The sequence below is a fragment of the Pezoporus occidentalis genome, unplaced genomic scaffold (assembly GCF_034315485.1).
Source record: "Pezoporus occidentalis ecotype Australia unplaced genomic scaffold, CSIRO_AGI_Poc_V1 ctg86, whole genome shotgun sequence".
Taxonomy (NCBI): domain Eukaryota; kingdom Metazoa; phylum Chordata; class Aves; order Psittaciformes; family Psittacidae; genus Pezoporus; species Pezoporus occidentalis.
The window spans coordinates 1,681,014-1,704,694 of NW_026916220.1; the positions used below are offsets into that span (position 1 = coordinate 1,681,014).

The following is a 23,681-nucleotide window of genomic DNA, read 5'->3' on the forward strand; positions in this document are numbered from 1 at the left end:
GAAAACAGAGGTTTTATGTATTTTCTACTAGAAGGTACATCTTAAAGGTGAAGATCACAAGTATACACTTAGGATTGTCAGCTAAAACAGAAACCTTTATATTTTTAAGTTTAGAAAATGCAGATATGACTGTTCCTCCACGGATGCAGATGTGTTTAAATCAAAAGCTCTACTCAGTTCAGAAGAGATTCCTTTTTTTCCCATCACACAGTTAAGTAGCAGTATCATGTTTCAGATTTCTTTAATAAGGAAGTGTATTCATTAGAATAAATGTTCTTCATTTATTACTTGTGTAACCATATCTGGTCTGGGTTAACGTTAATAACCAATGATTACTATCTAGTGATATACATAATTACTGAGTGCTAATTAGTGCCATGAAGTTAGCAGACTTTAATAAACTGCCTTTCATAGACTGTTGGTGTGAAATATGGTTTCAGTGTAAATCTACAAAGAACATCATAAACCAGCACAAGCATGGTGACTACCCTGTCCTTGATCTTCTTTTGGTTGCTGATTTGAGAGAGATTTTGGACTGATAAAGAGACCAACCTCACGCCATCACCTGCAGAATTTAAAAAGGTGATATGAATCTGAGAAATGCTATTTTGATAATGTGATTCAAATACTCTTTTGGAAGACACAAAGGTAACGCATAATCAGCTCTGTCACCCTTTTTATCTTTGTCTGTCCTGGGCAGAAATACCCTTCTACCTCTTTCTCATGTACTTCTTGCTGAAGGACTTCCTTAGTCCTGCACCAGAGATCCAGTGAATTCATAGAGGAGTTTAGGAGGTAAACAGGGTGTTCTCACATGTATCAAATGAGAGTTCTATTGCTTCGCATCATAGAAAACAGTTCTTATTACTGTTAGTATTTTAGCTGGTCGCCTGATCCAAATTCGAGACATGTAGATAAAGAGACCTGAATATTAAACTCACTCACCCCTGAACATTAAGTGTAGCATAACAGCCTCTGGATATCCATTAAAAATACATGGACCTGGGACTAGACAGCACTAATATTATCACTCCAAAATAATGTTAAGTCCAGCTGTCCTTATTAGGCAGCTTATACTTTTAATGATCAATATCACACTGTGCATTAAGCTGCTCAGTCAAATCCTGGCACATCATGCATGCCTGTGCATGAGCTGCCTGAGATTCTATTTCTAAAGCCTTCAAATTCCTTTTAAATTCAAAACAAGATGAAGTTGTTTCTTGAAGCAATACAAAATAAGCTCACCAGGCCTTACGTTAGCAAGAAAAGAAAGAAAAAAAAAAACCGCTCTTAATAGCTAGTAATGGCTTACATTTCTGGATTTCTGGTCCAGAAGAATTTCTCAACACACTTAGAAATTGTGGGAAGCTTTTCAGTAATCTTGAGCCACAGAGGGATGTGGCATGGCCCCAACAACCTCTGAAGCTCAGAAGATATTCAAAGTTTGCTCTGCAAGATCCTTATTTCAGACAAGCATCTGCATGATTCAAACATGACAGGACTGAAGTAACAGGTGAAAATACAAGATTTAGTAGGAAAACGTGGAAAAGTACAAGCCTTAGTAGGAAAAACTTCTCAAGGACCACAGACTGCATCTTAGTGCAAAAAGAAGGAAACCTATGCTACTAAGGTTATGTGAAGAACGTATCTGGAAGCAAAAAACTGAGGATGTATTTATCATCTGGAAATGTTTGTTGGTATTTCTGCAAGTCAGAAGCATGTGCTCAATTCAAGCTTGGACAGTAACGTACACTGCTACTCTATTCTTCACATAAAGAAAAATACAATAACCCTTTGCAGTTTCAATCTCCCCCACTCATTCTTCCCTAAATCTGAAAGTTGATAATTTTGAAGTACACAGACTTTACTATCTAGCAAAAAATGAGGTATTTTGGCTTAAGGCAAGATAGCACCCCAGATCATTGCTTGTATTAGGCAGTTTCATTATGTTGGAGCAGAATTTTGTCATTCTCAGTGTTTAGAACACAGGGTTGGCTTTTTTTTCCTTATGTCCTATATACCAAAGACTTATTGGAAGAAAAACTAAAGATGCTACAGCAAGTTAGTCAAGATCTGTTAGAACAGTGCAATCAACTGTGGTTACGATGAAGGTATCCTCAGGTAGACCAACATCCCCTTTTCTGGAGAAACAGCACATAATTTCTCTAATACTGTAAAAATATTGATACATATTAACCTATCTATCCTGCCTATTTTAATGTATCCAAGTTACTTTAAACCTATGTTAGCAATAAGTTGAAGATAACAGTTAAGACCTTTGTCAGTTCCCAAGTCAGTTTCCTGCTTGTAATGAACAGCAGTTTTAGGATTAGCTTCCAATTTGTAATTTCGGTGTGTAATGAACCAAGCTTTCTGCAACAGTGCAGGTATACATGCTGTAAGGAACACTTCAAAGTATAAGCACAGGTAGAAAGACCAGTTTAAATGAACATTGGGCAACAGACCTTCCATGTTTTTGATTTTATTAATGGCTGGCAAAATGTATTACTTGTAGACAGTACAGAATGTGCACAAAGCCTTAAGTCAAAAACTAAACAATACAGGATCTGCTGTTCAACAGCTGTAACTAAACACCAACAATATAAAGTCTAGATAAAGTTGCATGACAACATTCATCACAATTTTTACAATAGAATTTATCACATGTTGATAGCAATGATGCCAGCCACAGCAGTATTAAATTGGATTAAAATTGTTTCAGCAGAAGTGAACAACTGTTCACCTTCTGCTTCTTGCCTTACAGTAACATTGTAAGCCCTGTAACATTTATGAAAATTAGAAAAAGAAGCCTTGCTGTTATGTGGCTGATGACTCTTGCTAACACACACTGCAACTATCGTAAATCTGATTTTCTTAATAGCAACCATCAATATAGCAATATTGACAGCTAAATCATACAAACTTAAGTTAGAGTGCCACTTGCTAAACACTTAGCACAACTGTATTCTATCTGACTGAAATCTATGTAAACTTTTTTTAAAAAGAAAAATTTGCTATCTTATTCTGAAAAGTATTGCAGAAACATAGTAATGGAACATAAAATCTCAGTGGGCAGAAGGAATTAAGTATCTTGACTACGTGTCCACTAGGCAAAACTAATATTCAGCATTCCACAGTGAATTAAAAGCAGACTGCCTTTTATCAATGAAAACAAACTGTTCCTGAAAATGAAAACAGCCACAGGATGTTTTCCTTTAAATATTTTGAAACTCAAGTTAATAAAAAGGTAAACAGTGTGGTCTGCATTTGATGTTTCCTACAGAATATTGCTAGGTATAGTAAATCAGTTTTTTTTTTTAAATTGTATGCTTAATAACTAACTGTGGGAAAAGAAATAATACATTGAAAAATTAACTTTTGTTAAAGCATAGAAGGGATGCTGCCTTCACCTGGGGATATGCTATGGCCAACCAATAAAGTTATGATCACTTAGCCACCACTTGTCAATAGCACTGTAACAATTACATGATCTACTGCAGTAAGGATAAAAACCCTCTATGAGTTTAAAAAAGCATCAGTACCCATCCATAAACTTGATTTTAAACATGAGACATATTCCCTACAAAATATGAGATTAACAGAGTTTCGTACCACTGGAAAACAGGACCAGCAGCAGGAAATACCAGAAGTAACAGTTCTAAAACCAAAATAAATTCCATGAAGATATCTGTATTATTTGTTTACAAGTCTTATAGCTAAATGAAAACCTACATTAAGTAAACATGGAAAACAGTCAGTCAACCATACTTCTGAATACATCACAAATAATGGGACAAAATAAACTAGTAAGATTAGCAGTACATTTTGTTTTGTTTTTTTTTTATGTTCTTGGGAATAAATTTTCCTCTTAGAAAATAAAATTCCAACTGTAAATCTGTTGACTTCTTTAAAACAAAAGCATCAATTATTTCATTTTAGGACTCCTGTGCTTTATGCAACCAGCATAAGCCTGATGTATTCAAATTCTTGCCAGAAGAAACTCCTACAGGAAGTGACAAAAAATCTATTTGAATTTAGCATCCCTCCTCAAGCACAAAATCCCTCTCTGTATGTCCCTGCATGTCCAGACTCTTCACTTCTGCATCATTTCTAACATGACAGTAACCAGTTTCTAACTAGCTCACTTACAGACTTGAAAATCTTGGTCAAATAAATTTAAAAAAGAATGCTGCTTTTTTAGCTCCATGTTAGCATAACTGCGACCTTTTCCTCACTCTAACATTAAGAGAAGGAAAAGCAGTAAGATGCTTCCATCCAAATTTTGCTCCAGAAATACCACATTCCTATAGTATTTTCCTATTAACTTGATTTTGCTTACATGAAGCATGGATATCCTTCTAAGTGCTATGCTAATTGCTGAACTACATCACACATGACTCTGCTTTGCAATTATATATCATTATATAATGATGCCGTTATAGAAAGAAATTACCCAGTTATACACCAAAAAATAGTCTATGGACTATAAGTAATACAGACTCCCTCAGTGGAGGACTCACTGGAGTCCTCATTCCCAAAGAAATTTAGGATAATGTAGAGGAAAAATACAGAGTTTCATCTGCTGATATTTTTTGACTTAGAATTGCTTTCTGGCATAATTTCTGCAGCACATCCCTTAAAAGAGTACTTATTTCTGTTCTTCTTCAATTCTGCCGTGTCCAGTAGCGCTTAACCTCAATTACTGCTTATTCCATCAACCAACTTCCCACTTGTACTTCTTAATTTAATTTCTTATAGATATCAGTAATTAGTTAATATTTAATGATCTACCATCAGTAGGCTTTAGGAGACACATCACACTGAAGTTAATGAGCCACAGGGATGTTAAAATTCCACCTTTATTTCAAGCTAGTGTTTGTCATGTTTTGTTAACATGTGGAAAATTCTCTCCGCATCTAAAAGTATTTAGAGCCTTTTTCCAAATGTTTTTGAAAGCCTAAATTACTTATACTAACTGAACCATGTATATGTACTATATAAACAAAACAGATTTATTTATAAAGTCTCAAACTCCACTGTTATGTTTCCTGGTATTCTATTTCAGTTAGTAAGGATTAGCCCACCAGCCTAGATGACAAGCCACTTTTATTAAAGAGATATACAATTTTTTGTAAATATGTCCTAGTGGATAAATTTCCTTAGAAAAGTAAGGTCTATAATGAGGATGCAATATAACATACAGAACACACTGTGCTAATGCATGTACTCCAACCCACATATGTACCATTTCCTAAGGAGTGTAAGGAGTGCTCTCACATTCACAGAAGCAGGGAAACAAAAAAAAAGAAAACAACTCAAAAGCCTTACCTTTTTGCAGACACTTTCAAAATTAATTTCTGTCCTAAGTGCAAGTCTGGTAACTTCATCTGGCTTTAATTCCTGTAGACAAAAAATATTCTTCTTATAATCAGACTTTACGAAATACCTTCTATACTGAGGGTAATAAGAGATTTTCAACAGCAAAATATGCAGAAAGGTGGTATCATTTACAGAAATATTTACATTGCCTGTGTTGTTGTGCTACAAATAAACTTCCAAATGCCCCACATCTTAGACTCTGAAGCTATTATTAGAAATCATTAACATATGTGAATATACAAGTTTAAGACAACAAAAAAGATTCTGAGAAGAAAAAAAAAATCTCTTCTCTGAAGAGTGACTACACATGCAGTTTTCATTCCCAGACTTTACCATTTCCATTGGCAGCTGGAACAGAAGACTAAAAATCCCGGACAAAAGGATTTTGTTAAAAGTTGGTATTTTACAAAACATGTCCCTATAACTGATTTCTTGTTGTTCTAAAATAAATAGTTTATATACGTTGTATTACAAAATACCCTATTAACCTTATCAAATTGAACTCACTGAATATTGCTTTTTCTTCCTAGGGCACTGCATCAAATAAATCATGTTACATACCAGTTGTTTGCCAGATGGCTATTTTAAAAGCAGTTTAACTAAAGTTACAAAGAGCCCAAATCACTTCCACACATTCATACTTCTGAAAAATCAAAAAATTTGTACAAACTTTGTACAAAGAAACCTAGTGACTCTGATAGCTTTCACCTAGATCTAGCCTATATCACAGTGATGGTGATACTTCAACAACTCAAGAAATTTATGTTTGCTGAATTTCTAAAACTCCAGGAAAGAAGTGAACACTTAAATATAAAATATAGAGCAGCCTGCAGACTTCCATAGATGGAATGTTCGGAAAATTTTAGGAAAAACTAAGGCGCTTACTTTCTTATAGATGGTCATACCTTGCATTTCAAAATCTTATATTGTCCTTCCTTCTCTATGTTAGATACCATACAGAGAGTCTGCATTGTACCTACATCTTTAAGGTGTGGCATAAATTGCATGTCTTACAGCTATAAGCAAGCATGTAACAATGGGAATAAAGGAACAGTCGAAATCAAATTAACAGACCAAAAAAAGTTATTTTTGTGAATGTCAGAAGAGCTTCCTCATAATGAGGTCTAAAAGTCTGCAAAATAATCTCCCAAAGGTACTGGTGGAAGCCCAATCACTTGAAGAACAGAATCCAGATTGGAAAAACACTGGTGGATGTAGGAAACAATCTCCCACTGGCAGATGGACATTTGGATGACCTAGCAGAATCTAGAGATGGAAAAGACCCATGATTCAGTTTTCCATGACTTCCCAAAGCATTTCACAGATGGTGAAAGCAGGACACTGTAGTTAAGTGACATGCTGACTGTCACATAGTTGGTTATGTTGGCAGCTATGGAACCCAGGATTATTCATTAAATCAAGCTGTTGCTTTATTTTTTTAAAAGATAATTTATAGAATCTTCATCCCAAATTAAACTATTTCCTGTCTCTTTAGGATTTAAATGCAACAACCTGTTTCAGATTGAAGGCAGGCAAACTTCAGTAATACTGGAATGTCAAAGATTTAATTTTTGCATGACAATATTACAGAATTCCATTAACAATGCAGGACCATGCATAATAATGGAGAAATAATTACAATCTGGAATGTGAAGTCATGAACGGAGCTTCACTGAAATGCCTGGTATACAGAACAATGCCAAGAACCTCCTGTTAAGGCTTAAACCCCCAAATTTACTTCTCTTAGATTTAAGGCAATACAAGCATTTTTGACTTATATACAGACTTTAGCAGCACCCTGGTTTTGTAAAAGCAGCCATGTAAGTCCAGTTATTGGAATAAATGGAACTTTCCCTGACTCAAAAAAAAAACCCTTGTATTGAATATATATTATGAAATCTTCTTTCACATGTTATGTTAAAGGATGGTTTAAGTGGCTGCCACCTCCAGCATCTCTAGGACCAGTCCAGGGATTCTCCCAGTCCTGCTGCTGGAGCCCTGCCTGGTGCATCCAACGCCTCGGAGGTATCCATCCCAGTTCTGTAGATGTGGCAGTTGCTTTCTTATTGGCAAGTTCAAACAGCTGTGAAGCTTAGCCATGCAGCTAGCTGCCACAGACAAGATCCTGTCTTTGACAGCACCCACATGTAACACACCCAGGACTCACAAAAACTTAAGTACAGCCACCCAAGCCCTTTTTCTCCTTTTCATGTGGTCGGGATTGGAAGTATGCCCCTTCCCATCCCTTCCAGATTCACCAGCACATGCACATTTATGGATCCCTCAAGTATCAGCACAGCATATATCTCTGTCCACCTAATACCCCTCTGCCTGGGTCCAGAGCCCTTTCACTTATTTCTTGGGTCTCCTACTTGCTGGCTGGAAGCAAGGTGCTACCCAGGCAGATACATGCCCTCACACTTACAGCTACTCTTGTCTTAAAGGGACCTCATGTTCACTCGTTCCTCCCAAACACCAGCAGCGCCCTCAGCCCACCTGACATCCCTTCCCAGACCCAGTGCCTCCCACTAACTGCTAGTTCAACTTGAACTAGTGAATTACACTAGTCAGAAACACACACGTGGGATAAAACCATGTGAAAGTACAGACACTCTGCCCGGCCCCATCAGTAGCAGGCAACAAACACACAGGTTGTGAACTGTGGTCCCAGTTCAGATGCTGTGCCAAGAGCCTCATTTGCTTCACTTGCCCCACTGAAGCAAGCAAATCTCACCCAGCTGCACCCAGGACACATACTGTCCCTGCCCTCCCCAGCTGGGATAAATGCTGCTCCTGTTGCTGGAACCAAGATCCTCAACACTTCCTGCTGCTGACACTGCAGGCTCACGGCACCTACATTCCAGGTCTGATTCCAGCTGCTGGCTCAGTATCCACTTATGCTAGTCCTCCCCATAGCTGGGACCTAGTCCTTAAGAGCACTAGCACACACAGGATAAAGAATGAGATTACACAGAAAGATTTATAAAAAGATGAGAGACTGGCAATCAGACACAAAACGTGGTCAGATCAGTCTACTGATTGGCACCAGTTGGGACTGGCCCCTCCAATTCCTGCTCCCACCTATGCCCCCTCAACATTGTTTTGCATAGTCCACAGGCACCCCATATCTCAAAATCCTCACATTCCTATTGCTTCCCATTCTTATCAGTTGCAAAATCCAGGCTCACCTTCCCCAGAGCAATACCAGTAGTTTTCTAACAGCCCATTACATAGTGCTGGAGACTTTTTGTCTGTCACTGTCTCTGTTATCCCTTGTCTGCTAGCTCTACTCTGCATTTTTGTTCACTCCTTCCCCCTTTACTTATTATCCTCGCAGCATTGAAAGGTCCACTACTGGAGGCTAATGATGAAGACTAATCTTAGCACCTTCCACATGCTCTCATGTATCATAGCTGCTTTCTGAAATCATGTTAATACTTGGTATCATAACATCCTGCGCCAGTACGTCTCCAAGTTCAATGAGATGTTACATTCCAAGAGAAGAGGGAATACAAGGTACCAGGTAAGTATGCTACTTTACGAAGTATCCATCCCACAATAATCCAAGACTAGGTCAATACAGACAAAGCTCCCCTGCCAACCAACACACACAAACTCATCTCTGGCAAACATTTTAAACAACCCTCAATTTTTTTTTTTCTTTTCTTAAAAAGCCATCAAAATAAAGTCCTGACTGCCCTTAAGGCTTGATGAAAAACAAGTATTAGGATAGATACTTTTATATTTGGGTATATACTTTCCCCCCGTTTGCTGACAATGTTTTCTTTGTGGGAAAAAGACTACAATTACAAGCGCTACTGACTGTCAGATATGCTACCAGCACTGATGGCACCAGTGCCCTAGCTGGCAAATGCTGCTACACTTACAGATAATGTGTAGTAAGTAACATGGGGCACAGATGGTTTTCTGAAATGCCAGTGCTATGTGACCTGTATAGTCAGTAACTATGGGCAGACAAAGACTGGCCTGAGCTGGGAAAAGGGAGTGCTGGGGCACAAGAAGGGATATGGTGGCATGCAGAAGAGGTAGCTGTGGGCAACCATGCAGCTCTACACCACCATCTAGTACCAGAGGCAGCAAGCTCACCCCACTACTTACAGAAACTTAGAAGAGCAGGGCTTTTTTGTTGTGGTTGTTACCTCTTTTTTAATGATGAACTTCTTATATAAATTGTAACTGCCTTACACAGAAAGGCAAGGCTATATTGGACAGAAATATGCCAAACATAAATGGCATCTGGAAAATACGATTTCATGCCAATATTGATAATGGCTGCTCAGACAACACTACCTATGCTATACTGAGGAAGATATAAAAAAACTCTGGCTGGATGAGGCTTTGACACATCTCAGAAATGATGATTATTCACATAACATGTATTCCCAGCTATGGTGTCTAACGCAGTTTTAGATGACTCAAGAGTTAGAAAAAAAAAAAAAAGTTTGCCAGTAGTGGCCTGTGGAAGCAATTTAGGATTCCTCACACCATTAAAAATCACTCAGTTTCAATTTTGTTTTGACTAGTATTTTCCTTCTAACTTTATCATACAATTTAATTCATTGTCCTCATTTTTCACATTCTCTTAGCTGTATGAGTGTTGAGCCTTTCCTTATGAAATCACTCCATACACACCATCTTTATAACATGATTTCTGTCTTTAAAAAAGGAGGGATTTCTATTAAAAAAAGGTAGTAGAATCAGGTTATATACAAGCAGAAAACAATACCCATACCGAAAAATCAGAATTTGTACCCCTGAACAGGTGTTTGAGACTACTTCCTCAAAAAGTTTCTTATATTTTTTTCTACAGCATTCAGTCTGACTTTGCTGTTTCCTGTCATTTTTCTAGGTTCCTTAGTGCGGAGAAAGGTATAGGAAAAAAAACCCAAACCTTGCCAGGAAGAACGGTGAGTCAACCTGGGCAAGGCAGAGATCTGATATGCTGAGTAGGTTCAGCATATCTCATCTCTCATTTCTTTACCTAAGCATTTTAGAATTCTTTGTGTATCTGTTTCAAGTGTTACACCTAAATGCTTTTACTTGCATTTTATTTAAATTTAGTATTAACTTGCTAAATTAAGTTAGTTAACTTGGGAGGCATAGCAAGGCCCTTCTGTGTAGTATGGGCAGGATTCTGTAAACTGGAGGAGCTGACACACTGAATTTTCATAGCACATCCTCTGTCCTAAGCTCCAAGTGTAGTTCACCCAAGAGCAAGTCCTCATTTAAGCTGCATGGGCCAGTGGGTGCACAGACCTATTTCTAGGATTGGTGAGTGCAGGGTTTTGGGGGGTTTCTTAGTAACTGTTTTTAAAGGAAGAAAAAAAAAAAAAAGGAAAGCTTTTAGCATCAAGGTATTTAGATACTCACTTGACTCCTGAAGGACACTAATATTCTGAACAAGTGACTTAGCAGTGTGTATACCTTCCTAATTTTCTGGTCATCAAATTCAGACCTGTGACAGGATCAATCAACTCCGATGTACATAAAGTGTCTGAAGTCTGCTGCATCAGGAGGTAACGGCAGGTGTCTTTAGACGTGAAATGCTGAAATGCTGGATCAAATTTCATATGAAAAAAATATGGTTTTTACTTGCTATGCTTTCAGACTGTGCTGTATTTTTAGTAGAAATGTATGGGCACAGAGACAAGAGGTTTCTAGTGGCAGCTAGCAAAAGGAGTTTTGGTATCTAGCAGTGTTACTATATCCATTTAAATGAATGTATTCTTATTATTGTTATTATTGGAACATTTTAATGATTATCCAATCTATTTCTTAGCACTAAGTAAAATAAATTGTGTGGTTACATCATCCAGGCGTTCTCATGATGTCATTCGTCCAGAAGAAATAAATAAGATTTGGGGATTGTCGCAGTCAACAAAGCAGGAACTCATTAAAACGAAAGTCTGAATCTTTACTGCAGAAGATGCAGTCACAAACAAGTAGCAAATACAGTGTTCTGAGTCTACCAAACATCAGGTTACAGTTAGAGAAATTTGAGACAAATCAGTAGACCTCTCTGGCAGGACTTCACGCAGCTTAAAGGTGATGGATAAAGATGAGAGTGACCTGGATTGTCTGGCTTCTGTTGAGGGGAAAAAGGTAAAGCCAAATGGAAGATTAAATTTCCAGGAGCAAGAAAGGCTATAGGCCCTTTGTCTAGAATGAGAGTTCTCTTCCTTTATGATATTATCAAGACAGATACTGCAACCCATTTTATTCCTATGTTAAAAATCCTGGTTATAAAATGAGAACAAATGCAGAAAAGACTTTAAAAGGTTACACAGAGACAAATTTTCGTTCCGTGGTAGACGAAGTTTGGGACATTTAATTACTCAAAGGGGGCTTAAGAGGTGACCTGTTAATAGTTGGTAAGTCCCGGCAGAAAGGCAGCCAGCTACTCGAAAGTGCTTAACTTTTTCTGTTGGTAAAATTAGCTATTTTATAATAAGACAGACATCTTGGTATAGCACTAATCTGTTTAATAAGCTTATTAATAAGTTTACGTCACACTTAACTAGACAATATCAGATTTTCTTACTCACCAGTTTAAATTTTCTGTCCTGCTGTTTTGTTTATTAATTTTATCCAAATTCCCCTCCTGGCAATAGTATTAATCTTGGTTTCTCATCTGGTAAAATGGGAGCTTGGAAAGATACAGCCTGGTGGGGGGGGCGGAGGGGACAGTTGGTTTGTGGTTTGTTTTTCTTACATTGGCAGAGTGCCATTTAGTTTGTTATGGTGGCCCACTAACGAGACTTACATCTGTACAAATTGTTGTGTCTGTATGTGTGTGTATATATGTAACTGACAAATGATTTAGATTCATAAACTGTCAGGGGAAAAGTGTGTCACTTTTTCTTCATAATCAGTTTGATATAACCAGTTAGAGTACTGCATTTCTTGAAAACAGGCCTTCATAGACGAAACAAAACTTGTAATCTTATCATGGATTTAGTTTCTTTTTGAAAAGCATATAAACTTTCAGGTAAACCATGGCTGATTTATTTCATTGCTTTGAAGATACCATATTTTTGCGTACTTTCGTAATGGTATCATTTACAGTAAGACTCAAAGACTACTTATGCTCAGAATGATCTTTTGCAGACTTAGGAGAACAAACTGGTTATGACACGAAGCCATCCAGTGATTAAATTATAGAGGGAAAAAAAAGAATCTAAAGACCTGTTCTTCCTGGCAAGATAAAACTGAGGATTTTCAATGTTTGTGCATATTTACACCACAGCCTGCACCTTCCAGATAGAGAAAGTGAGGAAATCTATTTGGGAGCTACTGTCATGACTTCTTTGGTGACTCGCTGGCACCTCATTGGCATAAACCCTTGCTTTTTAAACTACAGATGGACACAAAAATCTAAGTCACACAAACATGTAAAGCTTAAAAAAGATACACAGTACTCTACTGGGTGCTAACAGAGACCATAGAAGATAGTAACTGACCACTGTAGTGATGTGGTTTGATAAAATTTCAAAGTATACGGATGCACAGATTTAGCTTTCCACAGAAGTTAAGTTTTACTGTAAATACCTGTGTCATAAAGAACAGACAACTGCAGGAAAGCAAAACCACAACAAAACCAGATTCCATAGATCTTTTTTTGTTCCATCAGTCTAGCCAACAAAGCTTTTCCTGGAAACCTGACTGGATGACTTGATTCTATATCATCACATACTGAACCAGAGGTTTTATTCAGTGGAAACGGAGACATTTTCTCTTTAATTGCAGACAAAGTGAATTATAGTTTAAATACATTCCCCTGTATCATTAGGGTTTAAGATTATTATTATGTCCTACAGTAATTATAGTATTTTTCACTTATCGAATACCTAGATTTTGTATTACAAAAAGGAAGGAAGCATAAAAAGAAAGGGTTGTACTGTTGCACATTTTCATAAAGTATACACTGAAGAAAATTTCATGTATTTTTTTAAATGACTTTGCATGTTTTATCAATTGCCTTACATTTTTGAAAGCTTTACAGATTTTAATACTGGTTTGTCCTGCCTGTTATTTTAGTAAATGACTTCTCAAAATAAAAATAACCTTCTTTGAAAAAATTAATTATCAGCCCTGTTGGATTAATAACAACTTGGGCAGGAATACTACAGAACAGATTAAAGAAAAAATAGTAAAACTTAATTCTCATTTTAAAACAAAAAACCCAAGTAAGTCAGTAGAGGAAATTATCAGAACTTCCCCCAGAAATGAAAGCTGTAGAAATATCTTATTTTAAAGGAATATTTGGCATTTGGTTTTGATACGAATTAACTATTACTATCTTGTTTAAAAAAAAAAAAAAAAAGTCACCCCAAAATTTAATCATTGGGAATGCAAGAATGTATTTCGAGTGGAACTTGCTTAGCAGTTGTTCTTTTGTAAACTACACTGGTGTCAGGTTTTTGCTGGCACCAATTTTAAACATTACTAAATGTCTACAGTATTGCTGTCTCAGTTTAGATCCAAGTGAAATTCAATGTCAACCTGTGAGTTTTCATCTACTAAGTTTCACACTACAAAACTTTATATTCTGCTTTTTATTATTCCTTGGAAAATTAGAGTTATTAAAATACTCAAACAAAACTACACAATATTCCTCTGAACATCATTTTGTCCAAATGGTTACCTTCCTCTAGCTAAATATCCTTACTCTGCTACGCTGTACAAGCTCTCTTAAAAAGCAGAGCACACAGCTGAGGCAAAGACTACTTATTCATGCAGTATAATAACAAAACTAAATGAAAAAACAACTCCCCAAAAGAAGACTTAACATCACTAGTTTAAGCCGTTGTAAAATACTCGAACTTTATTCAGCAAGTATAGACTGCTCTTTTCTGCCACGTTTATAAACTAATTTAATATTTCAAGAGGTATGCAAGTCAAATGCCAGCAATTACATCAGTCTACCAAGATGAACACTGTGAACTCAGCGTTTTATTTAGTCAATTAGATTAAATGAATTGTTTAATTCTGGAGGTTCTCATCTGATTCAGAAGCCACATTCAGGAAGCAACAGCCACTGCTTTCATCACAGGACATATAAAAAAAAAAAGTTAGGAAACCTGTAATCTTGTGACAATTTCAGAAGTAGAAGGTACTATGAATGTAAATGTCAATTACAAGCATTCGAAAGAAAAGTTACAAAAAAGGAAAGAAGACGCTTACTGGATTATTCAGTACAGCAAGCACGATGATGCCAAAATTACCATTATTTGAATATTCTTTTTTCTTCAAACATCTTCTAACTCTGAATGTCAGTGCTTACTTGCACCAGTACAATTTCACTCTGTACTGGCAATTTGTTCCACACTGCTCTTCTAATATTAAAATAATAACCACATGCAATTTCAGGGTTAACATATTTCCAAGCAGTCCTGTGTTGGCTGGAACTGTCTTTGGTCTGGAATTACTATCCCTGGTATTTACAACCATTGCCAGTATAGCCGGTTGCCAGATGAACTGTTTTTGTAAAAATTTAAAGAAAAACAGTGTTACTTGCCAGAAGGGGACGCTATGCACAATTAACAGAAAGCTGTCTCCTCCATTTGGCCTCGTTTCTTCCAGCAGGAGCTTAAGCCAGCAACACTGCCACCAAAGCAATCAGAAAAGAGATGTGCTGTTCTCTCACAGTGTTCCTAATGAACACAGTGACTGACAAATAGGTGCAATCCAGCTAATAATCTCCACCACTAGATTCTGGTTTGAAATAGATACGGAAATGAAATGAATAACGAAAACAGAAGAACAGAGAGAGATGCAGGAAGAGGTAGAAGAGCATGAATACACAAAGCCACACATATACACAGCCCCTTTTTGTCCACTTCCAGAGAGGGTAAAGTTCTAGGATTAGACACAATGGAGAAAAAATTTCCTTCCTTCATTCCTTTTCCCCCTATGCACTTATCTCCAGGAAAAGTACTTCTCCTGCAGTCTTTTCTTAAAGCGCCATTGGAAATAAATACATTACTTATTCTCCTTTCCCAGAGATCTTGAAACTTGAGCAAGACAAACCTGCAATCTTATTTTTTCCAGGTGAGGGGTAAAATTGGAAAGAAGAGATCTGGCAACAAAACACGAAAAAAAAAGACTTTTTTCTTGTGCTTCTGTACCTGCAGATTTCCAAAATGGCTGCTAAAAGCAAAGTATTGGTATACAAAGTGCAAAAGAACTATCCAGGACAAATACATGATTTGTGTAAACATCCAACATCAATAATTCACCTTGTATCCTGGGGAGTCCTATCGCAATTTTGTTACACGGTCTGTAGATGCTATGCCATACCTCTGATCATTCTTGACACTTTTCTGTATGCTTTTACTAGCTTTTCTCTTCTTCCCTCAGCCTTTTTTCCTTTCCAAGTACACTAAAAAGACTTATGCAGTGTATGATAAAACAATCGATTTAAATAGGAACAGACTGTGTTCTGTCTGAAGACACAACATACCAATATAGCATTTTCACACAGGTACCTGTGGCAACCCCAATAACCACCTCCTTACTGGTAGTAGCGAATTTGATCCAGTGAAAATGAACCATTGGAAATGTAATTCTCACCACCACAACATGCGTTACTTTGCATTTATCACTACTGAATTTCTTTAGTCATTTTATTGTCCAGTTAGTCAGCTTCATAATATCATTTCGTGGTGTCTTAGTGTTAGCATTTACGCTATCCTAAAATTCTGATCAAGCTCTGTCATTCATTCTCTTTTTCTGAATAATTTCCAGCACTGATCTCCGGAGAACTCCGCTGTTAGCTTCCCAGAACTATGAAGGCTAACCACCTACACCTCTCTTAGGACTTATTATGTTTAACTCTGTGACTGAAAGAAGATTATTCATATCCATGAACAGCTTTAAAAAAAGCCAGAATAGAACAAACAACCCAAGCTAAGCCACAAAAAAAACCAACAACCCTGCCATAGGCTTTGGTGAAAACTAGACAATGGCTTTTTGGAAATAAACTAAGATACAGATTCAATGAGCATCCATTATGTACTTATTCCTTCAAAGAACTACCACTCATTTGCAAGGCATGGCTTCCATCTCCTAAAGGTACAATTATTCTTCCTCATCCTGTTCATCCATGTGCTCACTAAATCCATTCTTCAGTAAAAGTGCCAATGAGTCTGTCCAGCACTGAAGTCATATTTACACTAGTATTACATTCTCAGAACTGATTTAATGTATTTTTTTTTTCCTTTTTTGTAAGCAGGGGGCAACCATGGGGAAATAAGATTTTACACACAAAAGGATTAACTGGAACAAGTCATAGCAGCTGCAGTCACCATTCTGAATTAATTCGTTTCCAAGTGACTATATTTACAGTAGGTCTCCATTTTTTTTCCCTGCAACCTCTCTAATTAGAAGTAAGTTCAAAACATTTAGTACAGTATTCAAGAATGACTTCTTTTGTATCTGTGAAGAACAAAAGACCCAATTTCTGTGACATATTTCTTTGGAATAAAGAGTCCCCAAAAGAACAGTTGATTAACAATCCTGAGACAGTTTAGTATCATCCACCACACCAAGTAGATCTACTGTAACTGGAGATATTCTTCTTAGCTTATTCAGAATAAATTAAGTACAAAGACCAGTTAGTTATACAGCAAGAAATTAACTAGAACTGCCTCGCAGATCTCTCACAAGGACCACTGTATTTAGCAGCTGTTAATACACCTCAACATGGAACGGCCAAAATGTAAAGAAAGGGTATGCAGCGCTTACGGAAACATTCTTTTGTGTCTCAGGTTCAGATGAATGATAGAGAAGGTTAATGAAGAGGCCCAGGGTTGTGCCCTGAAGTAAAATATATGTCGGGATGATGAAAGAAGTCAATGACAAACTATCTACTTGGAATACGCATAAATATTTTCAAAATAAGCACAAACCATGCTGATATTTCTGTCATTACTTTGAACAATAAAACAAAAACTGTTTTGTTTTGCTGTCACTGCTCAATTTTCAAATAAATTAAGGCATATGGACTGCATTAATTTGTTTTTTTGCACTACTGCAAAGGTTGCATTTTTATTAGAAGAAACAAAAATATGCAGAATTCAGAGTCTCATCTGCAAGCCAGTTTTCCTTAAAAAAAGTGAAAATAGCTGATTTTGAATCCAACACAAGACTCATCATCTGCAAGCAACATTTTTAAGGCAATTGACAACCTTTACTTAAAACCTACTTTAGCATTTTCCTTCAGTTGTCTTAAATCCAATAAAAAGCTGTCTTTGTTATCTGCTTTCATTTTGTAGCTTAGAATTTAGTGCATAAGAAAACACACCACATGGTAACTGCTTCTATTGAAGTATCTTGTCAACAATGACGTCTTCAAAATGAAGCTGGTGATATTTCTACTGACTTTTATATTTAACAAACGCAGCCCATTTTTTTTCATGCAATCAAAGCAATATCTGGTATTTAAAAAATCATTACCTCTGCTATCATAATGAAATGAAAGAGTAGGAATGGCTGCCAGTTGTTTTCTCATTCCAAACTAAAACTGTACAGTATGGGATTCTCCTCCCCTCCATTTTTCTCCAGGTTTCCTTACAGTTATAAGTAAGTTTCTTATGCTTGCTATCTATGGAAAAAAAAAAAAAAGTATATTGTACAGCTTTCTCATGCTGAGATTGTTAAGCTTTCTCAGTTAAGATATTCTGACCACACAGGAGGAGAAAATGAGAGACTGACTTGGGAAATGAGTTGTATTAAATATGGGGTTTCTCATTTTAGCATAAACATGAAAGGAAGCAATGTATCAGTGAAAATCTTAAGAAATGCCATGAAGATTAAGAACAGAACTCAGTCACTGAGTATACTAATCTGCCTTATCACTATTTTAAGAATCCTGTGAGAAAATGTGGCAGGTAGGAATATTCAAGGAAAGTGGGCAAAACGAGGAGACAGTTACGTAGTCTCCTGACTAGCCATTCCTCCCTCATTCTTATTCAGACAATCAAAAAGCCCAGTCTCAGACCTCATAAATACTGAGAAAGACATCCCAAAAAGCTGTCTGTCATTCGGCTCATCACTCCTTCCTCAGCCATGAAGACCAAAACATTTGTGCTATAATAAAACAGTTGTCATCATTTGCTTCTAAGGATAAGAACATGTACATATGGGAAGACAGGTGTAAGTGAAATTTCCAGGAAATAAATTCCATTTACAAGCAACATCCATTCTGCCTTGACTTGGGGACAATTACATACACCAGCATTTGCTCCAGGAGTAATTTATATTTCTTCAGACTCTCTCATTTCTCTTTGAAGTATAACCTTGTCTTCGCTCATTATTTTGATGTTAATGGAATGCTTTTCATTTCAGAAGCAGAACTTTTTTCATAGAATCACAGAATCACAGAGTAGTTAGGGTTGGAAAGGACCTTAAGATCACCTAGTTCCAACCCCCCTGCCATGGGCAGGGACACCTCACACTAAACCATCCCACCCAAGGCTTCGTCCAACCTGCCCTTGAACACCACCAGGGATGGAGCATTCACAACCTCCCTTGGCAAGCCATTCCAGTGCCTCACCACCCTAACATTAAGAATTTCTTCTTATATCCAAACTAAGCTTCTCCTGTTTACGTTTTAACCCATTACCCCTCGTCCTATCACTACAGTCCCTAATGAACAGTACATCCCCAGCATCCCTATAGGCCCCCTTCAGATACTGGAAGGCTGCTATGAGGTCTCCACGCAGCCTTCTCTTCTCCAGGTTGAACAGCCCCAACTTTCTCAGCCTATCCTCATACGGGAGGTGCTCCAGTCCCCTGATCATCCTCGTGGCCCTCCTCTGGACTTCTTCCAACAGTTCCAAGAAATTTAAATAATCCAAGATAACCTACATGTTGCTATGAAATCACAAGACAATCAGTTATTTTTGTGTAAGTAAATTTTTTAAAATATCATTGCTTCCTCAATATGGTAAGAAGTATCTTACAATGGACAATTAACCCACTGTGACAGTACCATCAAGCCTGACAAACAACTAAAAAATCCTGCAAGTTTTTATATTATAAAAAAGTAGTATCATAGTAGAAGGTCTAGAAGGATCATAGTGTTCTTTTTCTTCATCTTTCATGAATTGTTAAATAAATATTTTATATGGATTTGGCAAAACAAAGTCTGAAGAACTCAGAAAACAGTGTACTATTCCAATAGCTTTGAGAAACCCTGCAAACAATTAGCCCAGTTCCTGCATCCATGTAGCTGGAATTTTTAACTATTCTGAAGCCCCACAGTGTTTACTTCTAATTGTTGTGTTTGACACAGTACTAATTGTATTTGCCAATTAAGTTATTTTAGATCTCCAATTCTAACAATAAAGACATATAGAATCAAAATTTAAAAGTTGCTCCAACGATAACACAACAATATATGCTATTTTCAAATTTAAATAACAAAAGGTTTCTTAATACAGCCCAGCACCAAAACTTCCCAGGTTTTCAATATATGCAGAACTCTGCATCTGTGATTATGTAAAAAGACCATAAAACAAAACTAGACACAGACACAGCTTTTTAATCTCAGAAGTAAGCATCTAATTCTATCCCACTCCTAGGAAACAGTGTATGTACCATGAAATTAAGTGTGCGGGGTGTGTTTAGAGTCTACTTGAAGACAGGAAAATAACATACCCCAGAGCTAGCAATAAGACAGTTGTCAAATAGTAGCAGATATTTTTCTCCTTCCTGTAAGATCAAATTGTCATTAGTAAAGATCTACACTAAAAAGAGAAGTTAAAATCTTGCACCTGAAAGTTCACATTTGTCTCATTCAGAAGGACATCAGGCCTTACAAGTCCTGCTGAGGTGCAGGCAGTCAACCTTTAAAAGCAGTTGCACTATCAGGCAACTGATTTATTGATGCTTTTTTTTTTTTGCTTACATTCTGGATGAAAGATTACAGTTGCTCCACAAAGTGGCAGCAACCATACTGAAACACTGTGCTAACCAAGAAACAGATTCCTCAAGTAAATGACTAGTACAAAAGACTTGCAGGTTTACAGGCAGCTGAATACAGATAAGAAATTCTTAAGAAGGAAAGGAATTCTTCCTTACTGTGGTTTCAACCCCTCTGATATTTTTCTCAAGTAGGAGAAACTCCAGTCATCACATTAGATGTGATGTCATTAAGACAGACTGAGTCAAGGTCCCAGAATTTCAGTCTCTCTTCCCTGAGCTTGAAACAAACACTCTGCAAAATGCAGTCCTATTCTAGCACTTTCTCAGGTCATCACAATACATGAAGTCCTTCACAAAAGAGCCTGCTCATGCCAGGAGCACCCAAAGTGGTTTGTTTGTTTTTCCTGGATATGTGGTAGGGGAAAGGTGGTCTGGGTCTGTTTTTAACTAATGGCAGAAGAAGGCATCTTTAGGAATAGGTGTGCTGTCTCTGGCAACTGGGAAAAGCTCAGGAAAAAACCCTGTACTATTTTCTTCAACCTACAGGAACCCTTCAAGTCCTTCTCCAACCAATAAAGAAGTTCTAGAAGCTGTACACAGCCATCTCAAGAAATCTTTTAATCTGAAAATACACACACTGTCAGACTCTGGTGCATTTTCTGGCTCCAAAACCAATTTGGATGGTTTAAGTATTTTGATTTTTGTCTTTCAACTCAACTTCTCTTTGCAGCTTGCTATACTCCTCAAGACTAAACATTCAATAATGGATAAAGCAGATATTTTTTCTTACATAAAACATGTAAGTAGAAGTTTATGGACTATTTCTGCATGTTACATGGAAAATGACCAATTCTTGCATGTATACTATCAGTTTTGAAAGGAATTTGCAACTTCTCTGAGAAGTGTTTTGGACCCCCATACTAAAACTGCTAGAATAGTCTGGATAACACAATCCTGCTCTAAGTTGCACTTTTATATGTTGCTTACCAATTTACCTTATTAGTCATTTCTTTCAATTCTTTCCTAAAAATTCTAAAATACGCATTCAGGTTATGCAAAGAGTTCCTATGATGAATAAATTAAAAGTTTGTTGAAAGTGACATTATATCAGCATAAAACCTTCCACTGTCTCAAATATAATTTCTGCAAAAGCTGTTTTGTTACTCTCCTATCCTGAGCAAGAACTATTTCTATGCCACCTCTAAAAAGTTGTCTTAGTCTTGAAATCAGGTCTTGAAAAAACATGTAAACAACTACTGCTTTTTAGGCTGTGATTCATAAGAAACAGTAATTTTTCTTTCGTGTACGGAACAAATACACTGTAGAGCTAGTAAGTGTCTGTTCATTTTAAAAGACTAAAAAGCCCCATGTAAACCAACCATTCTGCTATAAAAATATCATTACTATTATTATAAGGGTGCATTTTTTAACAATAAAGATCACTTACAGCATAATTTCAGATAAATAAGCGTATTTACTAGGTATTTGCCTGAGACGTGGTAGAGCTTTTCCTCCTTCTCAGTTGCTCACTTTGAAGACTACTCCATTTCTATAAACTATTTCAAAGCAAAATTTGTTTGCCTTCAGCTCTTTGACTCCCTTAACAATCACTCTGAAAGTTAACACTCACATGTCCTGCACTCATTAACGCAAACTGAAGAAACACCCTGAATGTACTTGGCCAATATGGTCCTAAGGGCAAGCAGCATTTAAGACATCTGCATGAGCCAATCCTGGAAGGATTTTATCTACACCTGGACAAAGGAAATACTTCTGGGAGGGAGATGTGTACAGAATGGATCTTGCAGTGAATCGCTCTCTGGAGTGCTCACAGAAGCTGTATAAAACATGGGCTTGTAAGATCAGAACTGCACCACTCCTGATCACATGATGCACACTCTAATGATTCGAGAGATATTTCCAGAACTCTCATCATGCTCCAACAGACAAATAAATGTGACACAAATGTGCCATAAAAAAACCCAAGCAAGTCAATCACATGACCAAGACTGATGGCAAGCCAGAAAAACAGATGGCCTCAATACGACTTTCATGTTGCTTGACCAGCGCTTTATACTTCAATAAAGCGCTGCACAGTTTCTTGTCCTCTTTAAGCAGTGTACTGAAAATCCCCATGAGTCCACCTAATGAATATGGCACAAAGCACATTTAAATGGGTCAGGGAAGCCTTTGCAGTTAGCAGCTCTTTTGAAGACTAAGGTCTCTGTAAGGGTCAGGAAAGAAAAAAGAAAGGAGAAAAAAAAAAAGGGTAGAGAAAGGTGGAAAGAGAAAACCAACACACAACAGTAACAGTGACTTAATCACTATAGTCATCAAGGAAAAATAAACACGCATTTATGTGACAATTTCCTTAGCCTATACAGGACTTTTATACTTGAACCTTATGACTGGAATTTGTACCTCATTTCAACATACACAATTTTCAGCAGTATCAATCAAAACTGAGATATGACAATACAAAACACTACAAAGTTACAAAATTTCTGAAGCATATGCTGACATGTTATAACATCAAAGATACAAAAACTCTGTCAGCAAGGCTGCAGATAAAAAAAGGTCCGACTCAAGTGTTACCAGTCTCCTACAGCGAAAATTTCAAAACTACTACAGAATTTTGAAGTTGAGAGTAAAATGTAAATAGAATCGTGTGGAGATAAGAGAACTGACAATGAGGACACCATACTGTCAGGCACACAAAATGCCTTCCATACTCCTGAGCAGTAAGAGAACTTTAAGTTTTGCACTTAACTGTTAGATTAAAAACTTAAAGCACCATGTATTTATAGACAAATTCATGTTTAGCCTGCAAATATTAAGACTTAATCTGTCTTAACACCTTGACAGTCATAGCAAACATGGACATATGCAATTATTCACAATTTTCCTTCAGTGTTACAGTAATGACCAACCTGACTCTTGAAATATTTCAGTTAAGTTTCAGTAATGCAGTACCAGAAAACAAAGCTTTTGGTAACAAAAATTAATTGCCTTTAATATTTAAATATCTAAACATGGTATTACCTTCATGGCATGGATTTCTTCTATTAATCTATCAACTCGTTTTTGGTTCTTTACTTTCAAGTCTTCAGAGCCCCTGCAAATGAATTCTGTCTTCAGTAAAAAAAAATAAAATCTTTTTTGCTCACTTTATTTCCCCGTGGGCTAAACAGCAAAATTAAAATATCACAACAGTGAGCATAAGCACATTCCCCTATTGTTAAATGAATATTCCAGCAAAGAGTTGAGCACAATCTAATGTTTCTGCTGCTCTGAACAGAGAAAAAAAACACTGAGGATTTACCTGAACAAGACAGACAAATGTTATTCTACTG

The 23,681-nt window shown here is 36.9% G+C and overlaps 1 protein-coding gene across 1 annotated transcript in view; it reads right to left on the minus strand.

Moving 5' to 3' along the window:
- SRFBP1 (serum response factor binding protein 1) overlaps positions 1-23,681 on the minus strand; it is a 70,132-nt gene that overhangs the window by 18,155 nt on the left and 28,296 nt on the right. The window contains exons 3-4 of the mRNA XM_062604469.1: positions 23,371-23,443; positions 5,329-5,400 (exon numbers count right to left, since the gene is read on the minus strand). Of these exons, the coding sequence (XP_062460453.1) occupies positions 5,329-5,400; positions 23,371-23,443 (145 nt within the window). The remainder of the gene's footprint in view (positions 1-5,328; positions 5,401-23,370; positions 23,444-23,681) is intronic.